The following is a 21,926-nucleotide window of genomic DNA, read 5'->3' as shown; positions in this document are numbered from 1 at the left end:
CTTGATGGGACTTCTGGTTATTATCTCTCAGCACATAAAAGGACCATACAATTCAAGTGAACTAAATGGAAAATGGTGGAGTTACAGGCCTTTCATGTGACAACAGCGAAACATCTCCCTGCATGCCACAGATACATAACCTGAATTGTAGGAAAATGACATCTGTCCCGTTTATTCTGAATCAGTAATGAAGTCATATCTTTGACAGAAGATTCCAGTTACACCCTTCCCAAGCTCCAGCATTAATGCATAGTATAGCGCAACCACACACCTCCATGTGTGGACTGCGGTAAGTCCATTGGTTGTCCATCCACAAGTCCAACCAGATCTCCACAAACCAGTCCAGAATGTTTCACAGTAACGGCCGTTGGAACAACATTTCTACTGAACTGTACATTATTCGTTGGGTTTATATGCGGTCATATTGCCTTGCTGCCTTGATTTAGAAGTCCTGGGCGCTACATATTCTTCTGATGAAGCCAAAAGACGTGATCTGAGGGGCAGCAGCAGTACAAAGCCGCTGATCTCAGGCATAATGAGCACAGGACAACCAAAAAGACAGCGAAAGAGAGAGGGAATGGTTGTATTTTGTTGTTCAAACCAACGTTCAAGAGAAGAATCGGATTGGCGTCTGGGACAAAAGTGGTTGTTTGGCTGAAGGGGTGGGTGCGTTCAGACTCTCCGCCCAAATGGGTGGGTGCTAATTTGTCACCCATGCTTTCTCTCAAACCAATGAGTGGGTTTGAATTGGTGGCCTAGGCGGACTTCTTGGTTGGTCCGGTGACGAGGGTCGATGGAGCGATTTTTTTTCTTCCAATCAAAAGTGTCTATGTGTACGAGTAACAAATTCGGTGCAATGAGACAGTGGCCGGCTAAGAGTTCGGGGTAAAAGGGGGCAGATTTCAGAGACCCAGACCCTGGACCAGTGAGACGCAGCGGAAGCAGAGGGCCAGGAAGCCGGTGCCCAGCAGGTCTCCCAGGGCGGTCAGGTAGGGGATGGAGAAGTTGTCCGGGTCCAGACTCCGTCTCCACATCAGGCGAACGATCAGGTCCGCCACGTAGAGAAGGATGCTCACCTGGAAGGAGGACACAGGTTATACAGCGGAAGAGAAGCATGAAACGGGAATCTGTTCCAAAAGGATACTGTGTTACTGTGGAGGAGGTCAGAGAGGTGTTTCACTGCAGAAGTGGACTTTTAGCTCTGGCCTGGAACAAGTCTTTTCTCACCAAGCTGCTGAAACACCAACAGCTGGCCCAGGTAATTTCACAGCTAGGTAACAGGTGCCAGCCACCATTTTTTATGAGACTGTACACAGGCTAGTGGTGAGGGACCTTCTGGACGTAGCAATATGTCATGTGAAGTATGCAGTGTCACGTGAAACTTGAACCATATGTCTCTTTACCAATGAGACCGAGATAAATCCCTGTACATTTAATGTATCTGGATTCTGTGGGCCAAGGAGTTTATGTGTCTGCATGTATCCAACTGCATGTTGTACCTGCAGCAGAGCAGCACACAGGTAGCAGACGGTGAAGGCCACGCTGATAGGCGCCTCGCCTCCCTGCAGCAGAGAGATGGCGTAGAGGAAGACCAGGTGACCCGGGATCACCAGCAGCAGCAGCACCCGCGCCGACTTGGAGTTCACCCCTGGGAGACACAGAGAAGAGAGCCGTTCATTTCCTGCTCCTTAACCCTGCCTTATGCCGGGATCACACTTAATCCGCAATTTCTGCACCAACAAATGGGGACATGAGGCAGCCGTGGGCAGTATCAGTCCAGGATTCTCTGGTTGAAGAAAATCAACAGACTTCTGGCTGCTGGTTTGTCAAGTTGCTGACAGTGTGCATTCACAGTTAGAACAGAGGACAGAGGAGGTGACTAGGCTATCTAGGCTATCTAGGAATTTAAGCTTCTTCTACTGTTACAGTCACTGTGGGTAAGAGCTTTGGCTAAATGCCTAAAATGTTATGTAAATATTGATGTTCTGGTATGCATCCAGCGAGTCAGTGTTACCTGGGTCGGGCTGGTGTTACCTGAGGAGAAGAAGGTGATGCAGGGGTTGGGCCAGTACTGCCTCATCTTGTAGGGCAGCACCCCTGGGACGCTCCAGCAGTGCAGGTAGGTAGAGATCCGACTGGCCTGGATGGCCACCAGGTTACCACCCACACCTAGAGATGGAGAGACAGAGATGTGACTAAGTGACAGACTGACTCACTGGGCGACTGACTGATTGATTGACTGAGTGGGTGACTGACTGAAGTGAGAATGTGAGCAAGTGAGTGAGTGAGAGTATGTAAGAGTGAGTGAGGGAGTGAGCGAATGAGAGTGTTTGAGAATGAGTGAGTGAAAAAAACAAAGGTCGCCCTTAGCCATGTTCAGTCTGGCTAAGGTAAGCCAGGACCAGAGCAGCTGCCATCACTTGAATCCATTGCTTGTGGCTTTATTTCTACCTCAAGAACAGCAGGGTTCAGTTGCGTGTGAGCCAAACAACCCACTATTTAATTGCTGCCCCGATTAGCTTGATCTCCGAGGCAGATATCGATTTCTCGAGGCTCACCCACAACTGAAACAGAATGTTCTCTCCCACAGGCGACAGTAAACACGCCGTTTAGAATCAGCAACGCTTAATCTTCTACATCGTCGCCTGCGCTGCGTTGGCCAAGTTATGAAACGAGCCTGGCTCAGCCCCGGATCCGGCCGGGAGACTCTACGGAGAGTGGAGGCCGTTGTAATAAACCACATCGGCCAAAGCACAGCTAAACCCAGACCAGCGGAGTCACGGCATGTAAAAAAACCCCCAAAAAAACCTCAATGTGACAAAGAGAGAAGACGACAGAGAAAAAGTTCCTCCCAATACCTCGGAAAGACATGAGAGCATCGACGCATGGAAAAGGTATGGAAAGTGAATCAGCCTGTCCTACGGTTCCAACAGTGAAATGTGACTCTGGGTGTGTAAAACCCATTATGTGCTTCCCTTTCCAGACTTGTACAGGATGCATGGTAGCGACTGACTTCATATGGGCGCATTGTGAAGATGGCACAGGATCTCGGGCTGCATTCGCACAGTGAGTAATTGTCCGATTCTCTCTCTCCTCAAAGATTTTATCCCCTCCGTCTGGCGTGAGTCAAGCCTTTCATTCGCTCTTCAAAGCCACATTTCCGCAGAATGCAAAAACCCGCCGTTTAAAGTCCTCCTTAATGTTGGTGTTGACAAGGATATCTGAGCCTAATTCACTTACATCAAACACCTATCCAAGTATCCACCTCTAAAACTGGCGCAGATGTTCTTTTGAGGGATGGAAAAGACTTGAGGGCGACATTAGTAAAACATAATGCCGGTTTATGCAAGCCAGTGGGGGAAAATGGGAAATTCAAACCAGATTGGTGAGTTTAGGGTTTAGCAGAGAGAGGGAGAGAGAAAGAGAGAGAAACAATACATAGATGGGAGGGAGATAGGCAGAGAGTCAGAGTCAAAATGAGAAACAGTGACTGAGAGAGAGAGAGAGAGAGAGAGAGAGTTGGTTATTCAACTGCTTGTCACTCGTGCCAGTACAACAGTGGGTGTGCACCATTAGTGGTTTATATATCGACTTTCCTCCAACTCTTATACCCAGTGGATCTCTCTGCATGCATCACTTCACAGCCAGACCGCATATTCCGAAGATGTGTTCCTTTTTTTTTCCTTTTGCATCCCCTTCACCGTGTCTCAATGCATTTCCATCATTCTAAAATAGCATTATGGGAAAGTAACACAGCTTCTGCAGATATTTGTAAATAGAGCTGACAGTCCTGCACTAGCTTGTAGTTTCTCGATCTGATTGCTACAGCTGACTGGAACTCGCTCACGGAGAACGAACCTGCACGCAAATCGCAAGTCAAAAAAAGTTAAACAGTTTACAAAATCGGTGCACGTGTTCCGGAAAGTGTGTTCTCTCTTCTCTCTTTCTCCCTCTGTTCCTCATCATCTCAGATCCTTCCACTCTCCCTCCATCTATCGCGTGTTTGTGTCTTGGGTTCATAAATCGTGGATTCATGTCATGTAATCCCATGTAAAGTACAGAGGTAAGCCTATTAAAGATTTCTTTCATGTAGGCCACTGTAGCCTGTAGTCTGTCCTCAGTGTTAAACAAGGTTAAACCTGGCTTATTATGCTTAATAGATTCATTTTGTGCATAGTTTACAAGTTGTGTGGGTGTAAAAATGAGAGTGGGGGAGGGGTAACATTTGGAATGGGGCTGCACCGCAATCAACATTAAATTTATGTCTCCTATCTTTGATAATAGCACATTCATGAAACATCCAAAGAGCAGCTCAAACAATGCAAATGATGAATTTTGGCTGGTTGTCATTTTGGGTGATCTAAGAAATGAAACGTATCTACTCTTGCACTCACTGTAAGTGGAACTGAAAATCTGAGTCTGTCTTTCTCATGCTGAAGTGATCACTTCCCGTAGCCTGGTTTGATCTTAAAGAGCATTCGACTTACCGTTGATGACGGGTGTGAACACAGCCATGCCCTCAAAGTTGGGATCACTCACAGTCTTGTCCAGTATAAGGCCTCCGAAACTGGAAACCAGAAGCACAGTCAGGATCAGAACAACTTTTTGAATTTTGTCAGGTTTGCAAACCTAAGGTGAAAACAACAGAAAATACATGATGCATTTGTGGTGAAGACATATTGGCAGTCAAGGAATCAAGGAAGAAGGAAGGTAGCTTCCTTATTCTTAGAGCTTCCTAGTTAGATTACCTAACTAGGAAGCTTCCTAATAAGGTTCTTTGTTAGAAGCTTCCTTGGGTTTGAGACAGGGCCATAGACATACTGTAATTAACGATCAGTTTATTTTAATGTGATCTCATCTCTTCTATTAGGCTACTGGGCTGGCTAGTTAACATTAGTAACTGAACCTTTAGCAAATATATCTTATAGCATATTACATACACAGAAGCACTGCCTATACAACAATGTGCTTTATTATAAAATGCCAGAGTGTGTATAGTCTTACCATCATAAAAAGGTTTAGCTATATATATATGCTATGTACAGTACATCACTGATTCGCAGCAAACTAACAGACAAAGAACCCAGAAGTTCATTCTCCTGTCATGTGACATAACTGAAACTCATTTGCATAAGACGAAGAATATGTGAGGTGTGAATAGTTATACATTTTCACAATAAAGCAACTTTTACTTTGTTTTATTAATGATATACTTCTCAATAAAGAACAGGCTTCTCCAGCACCATGATAAAGTTTAATGAAATTACTACTCTATTATTATTCTTAATGCAACCTGTTTTATTCAAGTCTGGCAGTTTTCTATTCTGTTCATTAGAAGTTTCATTGTTTGTGATGCACTTTGTGACACGGCTTCGAATTGTGTTATATAAATTCAGTTATATAATACAGTGGGTGGGTGGGCATTTTCATATCTCGATGGGTGACACAGTAGGTCTACCTGCCCTGTGTGTGTGTGTGTGTGTGTGTGTGTGTGTGTGTGTGTGTGTGTGTGTACCTGCTGATGGACATGGCCACTATGACGGGCTGCCATCCCGAGCGGAGAACCTCCCTGATCTGAGGACTCTGCCGGGCCACCACCACCCACAGCGGGATCAGAGCCAGGAACACCACACACACCAGGGGCGACAGGTACCAGACATCTGTGGGACGGTGATGAAGTGATGAATAAAGGTGGACAAACTACTGTATGACCTCCTGTCAGTCGTCATCATAAGGCAAACAACCACCAATATACACAAAGAACAACTCTGTATATCTGACTCTATGCTCATATAATTAACACATATATCCATAGTGGGATATGAGCCAAAAAGAGAGCGGTACCACATGTCTGTGCATGATAAAAACATACAAGATTAAGGTGCACACACTCTCATCCACAGTGAAATAAGAGCCAGGAGGATCACACACACACACACACACACACACACACACACACACTAGTGGAAACACGCAGTATACATTGCAGAGAACGCACGGGGATAGGATCTAAGCTGAGAAGATCAAACCCCCTAAAGGAAAGAAGGTACCGTACACACAGTTCACGGACGGGTGCGCACACACACTTATGCACACGTACAAGCGTGCGCGCACACACCGACACACACACGTCGTGATGAGCTGTCTGAGAAAAGAAAAGGACCAGGGCAGTCGACATGTAAACCGGACTGTTGCTGCCACCTTGTGTTGTGGAGATCAGCATGACAAGCTCAGAAAGGTTTGAGGGAGCTACTAACATCCTGTAACGCTGTTGAGACTGTTCCAAACAGAGTTACTAGTATCAACTGTATTAACTGAAGAGTGTACACACTTATACAACCCAGGTGTTTCAGTATTCCGTTTTTAACACAGTGCCAGAAATGACTAGCCTTTTGTTTCCTGACAAAGGCCATAAGGGTCAAAACGCTGTACTGCATTGAATACAGTATTCAGAAAGGAGCTTCAAACCAAATAATCGCTTTTTTGAATCACTTTTCTTGACTTTTTATCCAGCATCTGAGCCTAAATATAGGTTGGATGTGCACACCTCTACTTCTCCCTTCTTAACCTTTTGTTTCTACCTTGATTTTGCCGGTTGCTGCATCCAATGGAGTCTGATTTCAGGCCTGTGCACGTAATCTACACGGAGACGCTCACCTGGCTGCTGATACCCACAACCTGCTTAGACATGCATAATGCAGAGACCATAAATCAGACAAAACGCCAACTTCATCTCCCTCGTGTGTTATTTCCTTACCTTTGTACTCATAGAGCGTGGTGCTGACCCCGGCCAGCAGGGACAGGGTGATCAAGTCACCCAGACTGGCGGCGATGGGCGTGGCCACGTTGTCGGGGTTGATGCCCACCTTCCTGGAGCCGATGATCACTCCGATCATCACCAGGCCTATAAAGGGAGAGATGGAGGGAGGGAGAGAGAGTCAGAGTGAAGAGAGAGGGGGAAATAGACAAGGAGAGCAATAAGTAAGTGTGAAAGGATGGAGAGGGAGAACAAATTCAGCCACTCTTGGAGGTGGATGGATGTTCTAAAAGCCAATGAATTCTGACAATGAATGACAATGAATCTTCAATATTTTGTCATGTAATCCTAATGAGGGTTACATGACAAAATATTTCACGTCATGCTGATAAAGGCATTCTGTCGAAATACGTTGTTTTTTTTCTGTACGGTTTTTAGAACATCCATCAGTCTCCAAGAGTGGCTGAAAATGTTCTTCCTCTCTAAGGTGGAAATAGAGGGAAGAAGGGAGAAATTAAACCCTTCAGCAAGCACTGTGCATTGTGAATTGTGCAATCCAAGCAATAGAAGCAAAGGAATTTATTGAGAAACATTAAAAAGCGGCACTGAAGAGAGGCTCTGCCTGATGACAGTGCTAGCAGCAGCAGACCACTCAGCTGTTTGAGTTACTTCCCGCTGGGACAATATCCCACACCTCAGTGCATTAATGGAGATAATAAATAATGCACTATGCAGCAATTATCTACGGGGAAGGGAGTGTGTGGGGACAGGTGCACAGTCAGAAATGTAAAATCTGACCAATAAAAAACCATAATGAAAAGCTACCTTTTCCTTCGTAGCCATTTTCTGATGTGAAATCCATCAAAAGGAAGTTTAGCAGATTGGATGAAATACTGGATATGGACGATTAATAAGTCTCTCTACACAAGTAAAGCCATAAAGACCAACCTAAAGACAGGGCAGCTATGAAGGCAGGCACTAGTGACTCAGCTGGGACACGGGACAGCTGTCTGGACTACAGAGACCATCTCCTGGATGGTCCTAGGATCCTTCTAAACTGACAGTAAACACCTTTTCTTGCTTGTTGCCTGTTCTTTGTGCTCTATCCAATTACAAACTGATCACCTAGTATGTCAATGTCAGGTGGGAAGAAGGTCATGATTACCTAAACCTCTCTGTTGTCCAATGGTATAACTGATCCAAGGACAATAGAGTACACATTTGGTCATTTTGTGCCAGTCGAAGTTCAGTTCAATTCAACTGGGGATGCAAAATGGTGAAAGCGTCCCATAGGGTACCAACCTAAGGAGAGAGCAGCTACGAAGGCAGTGATGATACTGCTGGCGCACAGGACGGCCGCCTGGTCCAGTTCCACCCCTCCTCTAGAGACCGCCCCCAAACACACCGCCGCCACCGCCGCGAGGAAGCCCACCACCGTAGCCTGGACCTGCGTATGAAGAGATGTCACCATCCTTGTCAATTGCTCAAGTTCTGGGACAGCAGGCTGATGCTGCATTTGCTCCCGACTCATCTACAGCCTAATATGAATTTTAGTATTAAGAGAGAAATGCACAACACACAAAAACGCTGCTGTAAAATGAATGTAGAGGTAACGGAATGAATGGTTTCGATAGAGATTGTCAAATAAATACAAGTACAGTTAGAACTTTTTTTTTTAGACTGAATGTTCTTTCACTTCTCAACATGTAAGCCACTTTCACAGCGCTGACTTCTACTCAGTTCGCTCCTTGAGTCCTTGAGAAACAGGCAGGTACCCACCAAACAGGGGGTTACCATAAATCTAGCTTTATTTTTCTACCAATAATATCAAGAAATGGCAGTGGGTGTGGAGGAGAGTCAGAACACAACACAGTTAATGTAATATTGAAACCTAGAAAAAAGCCCACATCCTACTTATCATTAGTAGGCTGATGTGAACAGTTTTTCCCAGTGGGCAGCTTGTATTTGCGCTAAATTGTGATATGACATACATGCGGCAATAGAGAAGAGAGGCTTTGTCTGTGTGTGCTTTTTCATATTTGAAACACCTGCCATTAAAAACTTGAAGTCAGAAACTCTGATCATTCACTTAGAAGCATCTGGTCAACTGTAACAGCTATAACATCTTCCCAGATTCAGAATCAGTATACTGAGTTGGAAGTATAGATACATTACCTGTATAAGTGCCAGGTTGCTGCACACAGTCTAATATGAATTTTAGTATTAAGAGAGAAATGCACAACACACAAAAACACTGCTGTAAAATGAATGTAGAGGTAACGGAATGAATGGTTTTGATAGAGATTGTCAAATAAATACAAGCACAGTTCGAACTTTTTTTTAGACTGAATGTTCTTTCACTTCTCAACATGTAAGCCACTTTCACAGTGCTGACTTGAGAAACAGGCAGGTACCCACCAAACAGAGGGTTACCATAAATCTAGCTTTATTTTTCCACCAATAATATCAAGAAATGGCCAACCGACAGTGGGTGTGGAGGAGAGTCAGAACACAACACAGTGCTGCGTTCATGTAATATTGAAACCTAGAAAAAAGCCCACATCCTACTTATCATTAGTAGGCTGATGTGAACAATTTTTCCCAGTGGGCAGCTTGTATTTATGGTAAATTGTGATATGACATACAGAAGAGAGGCTTTGTCTGTGTGTGCTTTTTCATATTTGAAACACCTGCCATTAAAAGCTTGAAGTCAGAAACTCTGCTCATTCACTTAGAAGCATCTGGTCAACTGTAACAGCTATAACATCTTCCCAGATTCAGAATCAGTATACTGACTTGGCAATATAGATAAATTACCTGTATAAGCGCCAGGTTGCTGCACACCATGGTCCACTGTTTATCTGGGTCATCCATCTGACCTGTGTTGGCCTAAACACACAGAGAGAGATAGCACTAGGTATATAAACACCAGACTGGAAGACGAATTTCAATCATTCAAGTTATACACGTCTGACAGCATTTTAAAATGCAGACCTACAAGTAGTTATAAGTTACTTTTAAGCATAAGTTATAATTATATGTAGTTACATTACCTGGAATATTATAACATAGCATATTGCTCAAAAAAACATCTTAAAGAGGCAGACAAGTGGAGATATGGTGAGTCTGAATGTTAACAGTAGTTGATTTCAGAGTTGGGTAAATCATGAATGAATTAGACCCCATTAAAATCATTTAGTTAACTAGTTAAGTTAAGGGCCCATTCAAATGGGTCCATTGTCCGTGCAAGAGCAGTCAATCACAGAAACAATATCTGAATAGATTTCATTTCAGTCATTCTAAATAACTCAAAGTATGATGTTACTCCACATTATTTTGCTTCAACAAACACCATTGAATCCAGTCTAACCAACTGAACCCACCATGCAGGCTCCATTGGTGGCAATGCAACCTAGGGCTGCTAGACATGCAGGTCAGGCTGTATCGAAAAACAATGCAGACTGTTACCATGCCAAGTGTTACTATTGGTATGGATTTTTATGGTACCAAAAGGAATGGAAGCTGCAAACCCTCTTATGGTTCATGGGAATTTGTCAAGAAGAAATCAAACGAGCATGGTCTGATTCTGTTTAGGAAGGCAAATGGCATGTGCAAATGTTAAACAGAAATAGTCTTCTTTGGATAAATAAAATGGCATCATGTTAGAACCAGTCACAAACGTGAAACGGCATTAACGATACGGAAATATTTCTAACGATACCCATCCCTACTTACAGCAGTGGAGAGGCGAGCAGCCAGGGTCATCTCCAGGTTTCCTTTGAGTCCAACCAGTGCCGGCACCAGGATGAACACCTCTGTGATCACCTTGAACACTTCCCAGTGCTGAAACACACACACAGGGAATTACATACTGTATGGACAGTCACACAAAAACACACAGATACACATCCGCTAAAACTTATTATGACCATTAATTACCATCATCGCAATCGTCACCGCTCAGCATCATCAGTTCTTCCTCACCAATACTGTGAACACTACAACAACTCATCTTCCTCAATATCATCCTCATCAACCTCTTCGCCATCATCACTACCATTACCAGTTTGGAAAAGTAAATGAATGTATTATTACTATTAGTAGTAGTAGCAGTAGTAGTTGTCGTAGTAGAAGTATCCTGACCTTAACACCAGGAAAAGCCAATGGATTTTAGACCTTTAAGAGAGAGCCAACAAGCTGTCAATTGAAGGGGGTAAATATAATTATATCAACTATTTCAGCATGACCACCATCTTCATCATCCTCACCACCACAGAACCACCTTCTGACCCACAACAACCTAATGTTTGTCCTAGTGCTGCAGTTAAATAAGACCATCACGTAACCCAGTAGCCTACTTTCCTCGTTTCCACATCTCTGAGCATCGCCAGACGCCACACCATACTGCTGAGGTTCACAGAGTTTAGGAGACGCACAGTTCACGGAGTCTACGGCATATTTTCTGACTACAACTGCAGCTGGCAGTTTGGATCTTTAAATAGACCCATATATAAAAGAACAGCTCCTCCGCCAAGGCGGACGGGGAGCAGAGGCAGCGAGGGAGGGAGGGAAGGAAGGATGGGAGGAGCGGCGGACAGAGTGGGCTGGAGATGGAAGGCCGGAGGGAGGGAGGAGGGCGGGGGGTGGGGGCAGATTGGAGTGTTACTTATGCAAACATTTCTGTTCTGGAGGCAGAAATAATCTCATTAAACCTCAATGGGAGGAGTCAAAGTTTTGCAATCTAGCCATAGTTATCTTGGTTAGCTAGTTAGGCTAGCTGACCTTCCAAGTTCAAACTAGACATACTAGCCAATAGTTGTCTTGGTAAGCTAGTTAGCTAGCTGCTGACCTTTTAAGATCGTGAATACCATGGTCATGAATGAATGGAAAAACAGTCATTGCCATTTATATCTTTTTGAATATATATTTGACCAGAGTTCCTTCTTTGCTAATCTCGTTAGATCTTGCCAGTTAGCTAGCTTGCGCTCTGAAATATTGTGCCTCTTTGGCTCCGCCCATTGAGGTTTAACTCAACCAATAAGAGAGAGGGGGGGGGGGGGGGGGGGGTGAAAAGGGAGGAAAGAATGGAGGCGAGGGAGGAGGAAGGAGGGTAGAGTGACGATGAGGCAGGAGGGGGCGAAAGGGGGACGGTGGGGGAGGATAGAGGGATGAATGGGAAGACTGAAGAATGAAGGATAGAGCTGTGTGTGTGTGTGTGTGTGTGTGTGTGTGTTTGTTGGAGTAGGGGGTCTATTTATACTCACTGCTCTCAGGTTCTGGACTGGTAGGTCTAGCTGACGCCTGTCATATTGGAGGCTATCTTGGGACATGGCCCACTTCTGTTGCAATGCTGCTGTGCTTGAATCTGATGGGCTAGAACCCAAGATAACTCTGCATATACTATGTGTCTCTCACTGATATGAAGTTATGGTATAAGTTGTTGTTTTACTGTAAAGTACTGTAAAGTATTCCATGACATTGTATAGATGAAGTCCCATGTAAAAAAAAATATTATTGGTCTTACAGTTATTGTTATTAATACTTACAGTATATTATCACTATTATTAGTAGAAGTAGCTGTAGTGATACTAGTGGCAGTGCTAATAGTAATAGAGGCATCATCATCATCATATTGTCAATATACTCAATTGAGAAGAGAGTTTGCTTACTTTTTATTAAGTCAGTTTTCTGAAAATATTAGCACTAGTGGGCCACCAAAAAAATCACCAGCATTGCTAGTGAAAATGTAAAATAAAAAAAACATGCCTAATACAGAAAATTAGCCATTAGAGGCATTGTGTAGAATTTGCAGTTTCATCATTAGAAATTATCCAAATAAGAAATATAGCAAACACTGTGGTGTAGGCCATCACTTTCTTTATCTGTCTGTTTCCCCTTCATGCCTGCTTTCTTTCTTTCCTTGTATCTATACTTAGCAAGAACAGGAAATGTTCTTATACCTCCTCTGATCTCTGTATCTCTCTCTCTCTCTCTCTCTCTCTCTCTCTCATCCTCCCACCACTTATTAAATTAACTGTTCAATTGTATCCCGAGGCTCTCTCTGTCTCTCTCTCTCTCACATCTGAATCTGATTTAGAAAGGTGCACGTGAGACAAGGCTCCATCTGCTGAACACAAAACAGCCTCGCCAGCAGGGACAAAGCTCTGAGACTCAAACTGTCTATCTACATCAATATTTCCATCCATCCATCCATTCATCCTTTGCGCAGTGGCAGTATTGTAGCGTATGAGGTTTATCTGCTAGTTGAAACTATCTATCTTCTATCCATCCATCCATCCATCCATCCATCCAGATACCAGATACACCTCTCTGTATTTGTCTGTCTTTATGGAAACTCTCCAAAATCTCTCCATCTTCCATCCATCTGCGCATTCATCCCATATCACTGCCTAAGTCCACCCATCCATCCATCCATGATTGGTTTCCCTTGGGTAGCCATACTAAGATTTAACTGATATTTTGTATTGAAGCTACTAATTGCCTGTATTTTGTGGTGATTTTCAATATCTTTAAATTTGCCAGTTGCTGAGTACTCAGTTTTTCCCCCAACTTTTATTCCTGCCAGGGAGGAAAAGCCTCTGAAACACCATTTACACCATCATGGGACACTAAAAGTCATTATTGAACAGTTAAAAAAATAAAATGTGCAAAAACATTAGTAATTGCAGGTTTTACAGACTGTTTTCTATAGCTGTGGTCAGGCAGGAACCTCTATCATATCGGAGATGGACGACACTCACTGGCCAATATGCAATATTTAATAAAAGGCCAATATTGGTCTAACCCTAATCCATACTTGTGGATACCAAATGATGCCAGTTGAGACCATTCCCAACCCCAGCACCAGGTGAAATCGACCTCTCTCTCTCTCCCTCTCTATCCATCCATGTTTAAGCTTACATTTCTCCCAAACCCCATCGATCCATTCAACCACCAGGCTGTCTAGCTGTGTACTCATCTATTCACACGTCTATTCCATCCATTCATAATAAATTGTTTCCCTCAAGTTACCCTACTTGTCTGAGGTCAATCCATCCAACCATTCACCCATCCCTCCACCTATCGAACTCTTCAATCCATCTACCCACACAAAGAATCCCACAAAGGGTTTCATACTTGGATGAGGTCCATTACGATGCCGGCGGAGACCATCCCGAGCCCTGACACCAGGTACGGCACTATGACCTGGGCGGCGATCAGCCAGGAGCTCTCTGGGAGGAAGCCGTGCTCTGAGCGGGTCAACTTCCAGGTCACACCGCGCAACTTCTTGCCCTGGTAGCGCAGCTCCAGCTCCAGACGAGTCACCACCATGTTGAACGACGTGTTACTAAAGCAGTGAGTTAGTTAGGCCATGGTAAACAATCCAAGTGTAAGGGCAGTGAGTTCAGGTGAAGCAAAAAAAAACGTGTTTCTGATACAGCCGAATAAACTTGGCTTGACTGGTTCGACCTGGCCTCGCAATCAAGGGACAGAGAAGTGGGCAGGATGAATTCTGAAGAGGAAACCAATCAATGTTTCTGTCCTTGGTATAAAAAAGGCCAAGGACAGATGTCTCCAGCAATCACTGAGGCCTATCTTGAAGAACTGAGAGACAGGCTTTGCATGGTTGATCCAGTTTAAAACGATTATGAAGATGATCTGCTTGAAATTACAGGGTTTTCTTATTGCCTCATAGTAACCCCTTGACATCAGAAGAAAATTGAGCAGCACACTCTATTGCCAGTCATTCAGGTGTTCAGAAAAAAAGAAATAAAAGAAATGAGATTGTCTCATAGAGTTTGGTTGGTTCTGATGAACTTCTTATTGATTAACTTTTTCTCAGAAGAAATCCAAGTTGCAGAAATGAACTTGAGAGCAAAGGAGCGTGACATCTTCGTCCCAGTGGGGAGTGAGTCACTGGTGATGAGGTGTCCGTTTGTCAGCACCAGTGGGGCACATAATCATTCACACCATCTATTATTCACGGGTCACAATGTTCTCTGTGGGTCTGACTTACTGGCTGACATAACTAGCCTCTCAAAAGCAGTTTTTCCCCCCAACTCCCACGCTGCTTTCCCCTCAAGTGAAAGTGAGCAAGAACGAGCTCTGCATAAAATATCACGTTAAAGCATCTGAAGGCAAAGACGCGAGAGGCTTAGTCTCTTCATCACGTCGCGAGGCGGACATTGTTATTCAGAAGCCAAGCCATTATTGTAAATGACAGTTTGTCTTTAACTGACCTGCCTTTTTAAGTAAAGGTTACTAGGAAGGCTCTGGTTTCCCTCTGGCTGCTACTCAGACAGAAAGTGAATCTGACATTGAAGAGTTCCTCTTGTTTGACGTACTCCAGAATCCACTTGATCTAGTCCAGTCCTTTAATCGAGTTTGGAGTTAGCTGCATCCAGTCCTCACTCCACTTGATCCAGTCTGAAATCCAGTGAAAAGGCACAGTTGCATCCAGCAAACTCACTTGTTTCTGCGCTCCTCTTCACCTGCTGCAGGTCCAATCGGTTAGCCTCGTCCGGAAGGCCTCGGATAGCCGGCCGACCGGCAGGAGCAGGAAGATGAGGAAGAGTCCACGAGGTCCCGTGAGTTAGAAGCAGCAGGATCCTATTGGCGGAAATCTTGTGGTCGTTTTTTTTCATTCAGACAAGCTCTCTTTTTGGCAGGCTGACAACGATGAGGAGGGTGAAGAGGAAAGCGAAAAAAGGGGTCCGCGAAGGCAGTAAGGGATCTAAAAGGTCCACAGACAAGATGCAGCAGCCGGCATCTGGCAGGCTGGAGTGCCTCTTTCCATCTCTCTGTGTGTGTGTGCTGTGTCTCCTTTCAGCATCAGGGGAGTCCTGCTATGCTCTGCTCTGTCGTGACGTAGCAGGGGAAGGGGGAGGGCTGTCTGCACCGCCTGACATGCAAACTCATTGAGGGAAATGACCGGCTTGCCGGCTAATACTCGTTTGCTATTTCTTGCTGCGTGTCTACTTCTCCTTTCCCTTTCCGTCTCTTTCTTCCTCTCTCTCTCTCTCTCCCTCTCACTCCGTCTCGCCGCATGCCTCCCTCTCACAACCCCACTCTTTCTCTAACCTCTCTCTCGATCGTGACTCATTCTCTCTCGCAGTTTATAATCCATTCCTTCCATCTCTACCTCCGTTCCACCTGCTACATTTGCGCTCGTCCTGTCATAGGCCCTTGTACCTCCTTGTTCTCTCATACCGAATGTCAAGACCGAACAAACACATATGACTGAGACATTGCCTGAACTAAAATATTGATTTCACTTCACCCTTCTCTCTTCGAACACACAAATACACACGTGTCAATATAAAAACACACAATTTGACTTTAACTATGAATCTTGACATCTTAGCTGCTAATTTCATCAACAATCATCTTGTATTCAGAAACAACTATACATCATCACCATAAGTGCACCATTGAACTGTTCAGAATCCATAGTTGTTTCTTCTTTTGGGATGAGATGGCTAGTTTTTTTCTTTTCCTTGTCTCACCTACACACTTTTCTCATCTATCATTTGTATGCGTAAATAAACTAAACTAAATTTGAACCTAGTCCTAGACCTGCAGCACTACACTCCTACACAGAACAGAAGGGTATAGAGTTGTTTGTTTTGTCATTGTTGTACCTTTTTGTTCGAGATACAGCCACAGTGACAAGAGGTTTAACTCTGTTCTGTTTTTCTGAAAGTGTAAATTAAAATGCTTTATGCATAACGATGCTATTTTCCTCTTAGTGGCTGGGTGAATTTGGGCCTCCCACGTTCTGTGTCTTTATCACAGAAGCAGTATTGAGATTCTTTTGCCCAAAACTTGCACAGTGTGGCCCTTGGCAAACTGACCAATTATGGCCAATTTCACCACCCCAGACACAATTTACACATTTTGGCAAATTCTTCAGGTGTGACTATGATCAGCAGTCTAGTGGTTCGGTGTGACAGAGTCGGGGCAGCTGGTTAAAGACCTCAGTGTCCAATTCTAGCCTCCAAAAAACATTCTGGAAGCAGAATCAGAAATGTATCTGCATAATTGTGTATTGTGGCCGGTATTACAATGTGGTTACGACTCTGGGTGACACTGAGTGACCAATAAGAATGTGGCAGGCAACAACATGTGGGTGTGGCGTGCCAATACAGATCGAAACAACAGTCAAAGCCGTCAGACTGAAAAGAAGACTATCAGCGGATGTAGGATGTAACATGCAGGACATAGCATGTAACATGTAGGATGTAGGGTGTAGGATGTAACAGGTAGGATGTAGTGCTTAGGATGTAGGATGTAACAGGTAGGATGTAGAGTGTAGTATATAACGGGTAGGATGTAGTGCTTAGGATGTAGGATGTAACAGGTAGGATGTAGGGTGTAAAATGTAGGATGTAGGGTGTAGGATGTAACAGGTAGGATGTAGTGCTTAGGATGTAGAATGTAACAGGTAGGATGTAGGATGTAGGGTGTAGGATGTAGTGCTTAGGATGTAGGATGTAGGGTGTAGGATGTAGGATATAGGATGTAGCCTCATCACATAGCATGCCAACAGAATATGCTGAGTCTCGCACAGTGAGACAAGGCTGATATCAAGATTCACACTTGGGTCCCATCGCACAGTCTGCCATAAGTTACATAACAGCAAGCCATGGCAACAAGCCTTTTTTGCTGATACTGTAGCATCCTTTCTCCATCTCCCTCCTGTTAAGATAGGCGATTCTCTGTGTCCTTTTCTGTCCCCTGTGCTTTGGTACACTCTGCCAAGCCAAACTCATGACTAATCCACTACCATCAGACGCAGGAGAGTAAGATACTGTAGAGGGGAGAATGGTTGAAATACTGATGAGCAACAGAGGGGGGAGAGAGGAGAAGAGGACACATGAGGATAGGAGTAGTGTGTTGAAGAGAGAGGGAGAGAGAGAGAGAGAGAGAGAGAGAAAGAGAGAGAGAGAGAGGGAGAGAGAGAGGAAGAGAGATCCCTCGTCCCAGCTCATCATAAAGCAGACAGCAGTGTGTCTGATTGCTCAGAGCCCAGCTGGCTGCAAACCAAATGCCAGGGACGCCTGGCAGAGGACAAAAGCACAAGCAGCCCACACACACACAAACACACAGGTACCCACTTCATATCAATTAAAACCCCAGCCAACTAGATGTACAAACACACTCACGCAATATAGAGGGCTTTCAGGTGCCATACCACACACTTTGGCAGCCATATTGGAGGTCCTCAGCTCTGTGAACAGCTGGTTGTGTTTCTAAATTTACAACTTATCCGTCTCAACAGAACCGAACAGACATGTTCATTTCTGTACTGTTTTTGACTGAGAAACTGATAATTTTATCACTGATACATCTGACTGATATTGTGTTTAGATAATGTCAGCTTGTTAGCTAGCTAACCACAGTATCTGGTCAGCTAATCATCACTGTCTTGTTGTTAACACATCTGATATGTACACTAGCTCACACAACAACCCTTGCTAGCAGAAGTTATCGTTAGCAGTGGCTAGTACTTACATGTTAAAGCTACTCTAGAGCACTGGTTCCCAACCTGGGGTCCCGACCCCCACTAGGGGTCGCCAAAGCTTCACGGGGGGTCGCAAGGCCCTCTTGGTTTCAAGGGGTGTAAGAAAACTTTAAAAAAAAATATATATATATATACAGTATATCTCAGCATTTCATTAATTTCTGTGAAGAAAATAACTAAATGTAGTTGTTATTTTTAAAGTTTAGATTTTTTTTAAGATATAAACAAGGATAAGGGTGCGGTGAAGACATGAACACAAGCTATATTCACTCTCTGCTGAACAGCCTCGTCCTGCATTAGAAAAGTTCACAGTTAAAACAACCAAAGAGCTAATAGAACAACGGCCGAGCGTCAGGGAGAAGAAAACACTGAATTTGTCTGAAATAAGCATAATAAGTATGTATAATAGTTAAAAATAAATAATACAGAGAATTTTATAAAACATTCCTAAAAATATCAAGAAAACTAATCTCTGATGCAATATTCACATAATCTGCTCAATATTCATCCAAATTGCTCGTTTTACACAAACTTCCTGCAGTTATTGCGTTCACTATTTGGGTTCATTGTACAGTTATCAGTTGTTCTGTGCTGTTATTGTTATGCATTGAATATAATATGAAATATCCATAAAATATGTCACTTCGTCAGGGGTCGTCTGTTTACTCAGTGATAGAATAGGGGTCCCTTAAGGAAAAAGGTTGGGAAGCACTGCTCTAGAGTCCTGTCCAGACAGCATTATTATTACTAGAGGAAGTCATAAATTACAAATTCTTTGCGCGGTAAACAACACACTCCAGAATCTGACGGAGATGATACCCCCCACAGTAATTTCATTGGTAGTCTGTCACGGGAAACTGACAGACTACCATCCTCTTAGCTGCAGTAAGTCCAGCTAAAATGAGGCGCCAGCAGCATGTGCTCAAATCCATCAAGGAAGTGTCATTAAGAAGTAGCACTGATTGCGAGCCAGGAGTGGCTCTCATCAAGAGGACAGAGAGTACGTGATATTATCCTCCCAAAATGTCTTAACCTCTGGGCAGTCCCGTATCATATGAATAAACGTGCCGATGGTGCGGTCTGGGCAAAATTAACAATATGGATCAGCTCTGTATTTCATTTGATGCAGCCGTCGAGGTGAAAGATAGCAGCTGTGAATTAATTTGTAATGAATCTTTTGATGTTTAGAGTTCCTCAAGGACAAAAGATATATTAGACACGGATGGAATTCCAATTCAAAGATACAGAGGTTCGTTTTATGTCTTCTCTCCGCAGGGTATCCAGTGGAAGATGATGCTTTAACAATGAAGTTATACAGGAGAGTTAGTGTTAAAACATAATAGCTTCTGAAGAGGATGAATCTTCAGAGGTGTATCTAGAGGGCAAACAGCAAATATTTGAACTCCCCGAGTCCCTTCTGCCCAACAGAATCTGAGAGGCTGTGCACACTTTTTTCACTCAATGGTGGAAATATAAGAGTTTTAAAAGAGTTTATCATCAATCTTGGCAAACGACTGAATTTGATGGCATATAGAGAGCAGGTAAAATATATTTATATATTATATATTAAATCTGATAAATTATAGGGGCAAACTAGTTTTTGGAAATATATCTTATCAAACTATTCACTTTTACTGAGAACGTTACTGAATGGATTTACAGCCACACCACAACAAGTGTTCTCAGCTTTTATATTTAGGCATAATTTGCACACCGTCAGTTCTCCAATAGACCTCCCAAGATGGCGCCAAATTTGATTACTGGGAGATGTGTCACGCAACTACAAAGCCTCTAGACCAGCCCAGCCCCAACACTCTCCACTTACCTGCACGTTGTCCAGCACCATGCCGGCCATCACCATGCCCATCCCAGCCAGCAGGTAGGGGAAAACCACCTGGAGACAGATGGCGATGGACGACTCCTCCTCCGCTTTGACCACTGACACTTTGGGCCTCTCCTCCACTGGCTTCTTAGCAGGCTGGAGGATCGGGGGTGAGAGGAGGTCATCCTGCCCGTCTAAGGTGCCTGCCAGGTGGGTGCTGGGACTCCCGCTGGGGCTCTTCCCCTTCCCCTTGGAGCGGGACTTTTTGTTCTTTTTCCTCTGGCGGGGCTGTTGCGGTTGCTGATCCTCACCCGGCATAACGGCGGTGGTGGTGAGCGGGGCGGTGGCTTAATCTGGGGACAGTGGGACACACATACAGAGTTAGAATGGAGAGACTATGTGGGTCAACTTGGTTGTTTTACTGCACTTTTTTTTTTACCCCAAAATCTATCATCATATCAAGTGAGATGCTGTTGCAAAATGATGATGTAGGCTAGTCTCACACACCAAAACTAAAACACAAATCTATCATTTGTCAATCAAAGACATCCATATATCATCCATATAAATGAACTGTTCCAGATGGGAAATCTGTTCCATTCTTTTCCATTTCATTCTTCATAACGAAAAATCACTGTGTCTGTGGTAGTTAATAGTGTATTTACAGTGACCTTATCATACTATCTGGTATTATTTCTATCTCCTATGATATTACTAAAGGATTACCTGTGGTATCGTTTTAGACAAATTACAGCTGCATGACGTAATAGCCTATTTGTATAGTATTCTTTTAAAATGTATCATAGGATTACTATAGGCTAGCTCATTTTCCTAATGGTTATTCTCTTCTATTCTACTCTATTGTATCACAAGTATTATGCTCTAAATACATTGCTGATTTCTATCAGTAACAGCACGGTGTGAACGTGTCGGCTGATCGTTTAGTAAACAGTAGGCGTCAACCCAATCCAACACAAACAATACAAATATATACACACAATATCGTCGCCAGTGTCCCGGTAATGTCGCGAGATGTCGACCTTCCTCTGCAGATCCATTCATCGCGCATCAGAACCGTTAAAAGCAGAAACATGAAACTCTCTTCTTTACATTTTCGCCATGCAGGCTGCTACAGGAGGCTGCCATGTGTACACCCCATAATAACACTTCCCCGGTAACCATTGGTTACACAACCGAGTGCATTCTGATTGGCTACAAAACTGGAGTAGAAGAGCGAAGGAGAAGCAACGTGTGGCCCCGCCCCCCCCCTGGAGAAAGTGAGCTGCTGTGTGAATTTAAGAAAATAATTATTGAACTGAATGAATCCTGAGGCAAGACTGACTCTGTAGTACATAGAAGTGACAAATGTGTTTTATGTTAATTTACTTCTAGGAAACAGATGCTTTTAGACACTTTTCCCACTCCCCAGTGTCAGATCAGAGGATTAATACTGGCTCTTAGGACAGGAGGTCCAAAATTTTTCCAATGTCAAAGACCCCAAAATAGATCCTCATGAGACCCTGGACCCCCATTTGATCAGATTATGTCTAAACTAGTGGGATTACCACAGTGGGGAGAGTGAAACGTATCAATTAAAACAGTGTTACACATTCTCTCATTGTGCTGCTTTTGAAAAGTGAATTCAACTACTCCTCATTTTTGCTGGGGACCCCCTGGTGGTCCCTGAACCCCACTTTAGGAACCATTTGGGAAAAAGCAAGTGTGAAATCAACAGTGTTTGGCCTACATCTAATCATCTTAACTAAACTGACCTAACAAGCCAAAGAGCAGGTATTGTACAAGCAGTGAAACTAAAAAATACT

General features: G+C 43.8%; 1 protein-coding gene across 2 annotated transcripts; it reads right to left on the bottom strand.

The window, feature by feature from the left end:
- Window positions 1–902: 902 nt before the first annotated feature.
- Window positions 903–21,173, bottom strand: LOC139654968 (solute carrier family 41 member 3-like). 2 transcript variants are annotated; one of them, XM_071532249.1, is made up of 11 exons: window positions 21,102–21,173; window positions 20,107–20,456; window positions 10,493–10,600; window positions 9,575–9,646; window positions 8,060–8,204; window positions 6,758–6,904; window positions 5,516–5,660; window positions 4,488–4,567; window positions 2,035–2,169; window positions 1,500–1,648; window positions 903–1,076 (listed from the first exon to the last, which is right to left on the bottom strand). In XM_071532249.1, the coding sequence occupies exons 2-11, from the start codon at window positions 20,419–20,421 to the stop codon at window positions 903–905; spliced, it is 1,470 nt and encodes a 489-aa protein (XP_071388350.1). In that variant the 5' UTR covers window positions 20,422–20,456; window positions 21,102–21,173. The 2 variants fall into 2 exon arrangements, with proteins under 2 accessions (XP_071388350.1, XP_071388352.1); XM_071532251.1 differs by lacking the exons at window positions 20,107–20,456; window positions 21,102–21,173 and adding an exon at window positions 13,895–14,089.
- Between the last annotated feature and the right edge of the window lie 753 nt (window positions 21,174–21,926).

The sequence above is a fragment of the Centroberyx affinis genome, unplaced genomic scaffold (assembly GCF_046629955.1).
Source record: "Centroberyx affinis isolate AG114_WGS23_722 - 3 ecotype Tasmania unplaced genomic scaffold, CSIRO-AGI_Caff_v1 ptg002180l_1, whole genome shotgun sequence".
NCBI classification, from domain to species: Eukaryota; Metazoa; Chordata; class Actinopteri; order Beryciformes; family Berycidae; genus Centroberyx; species Centroberyx affinis.
Note: the sequence above shows the minus strand (reverse complement) of the source record. Positions and strands in the feature narration are given on the sequence as shown.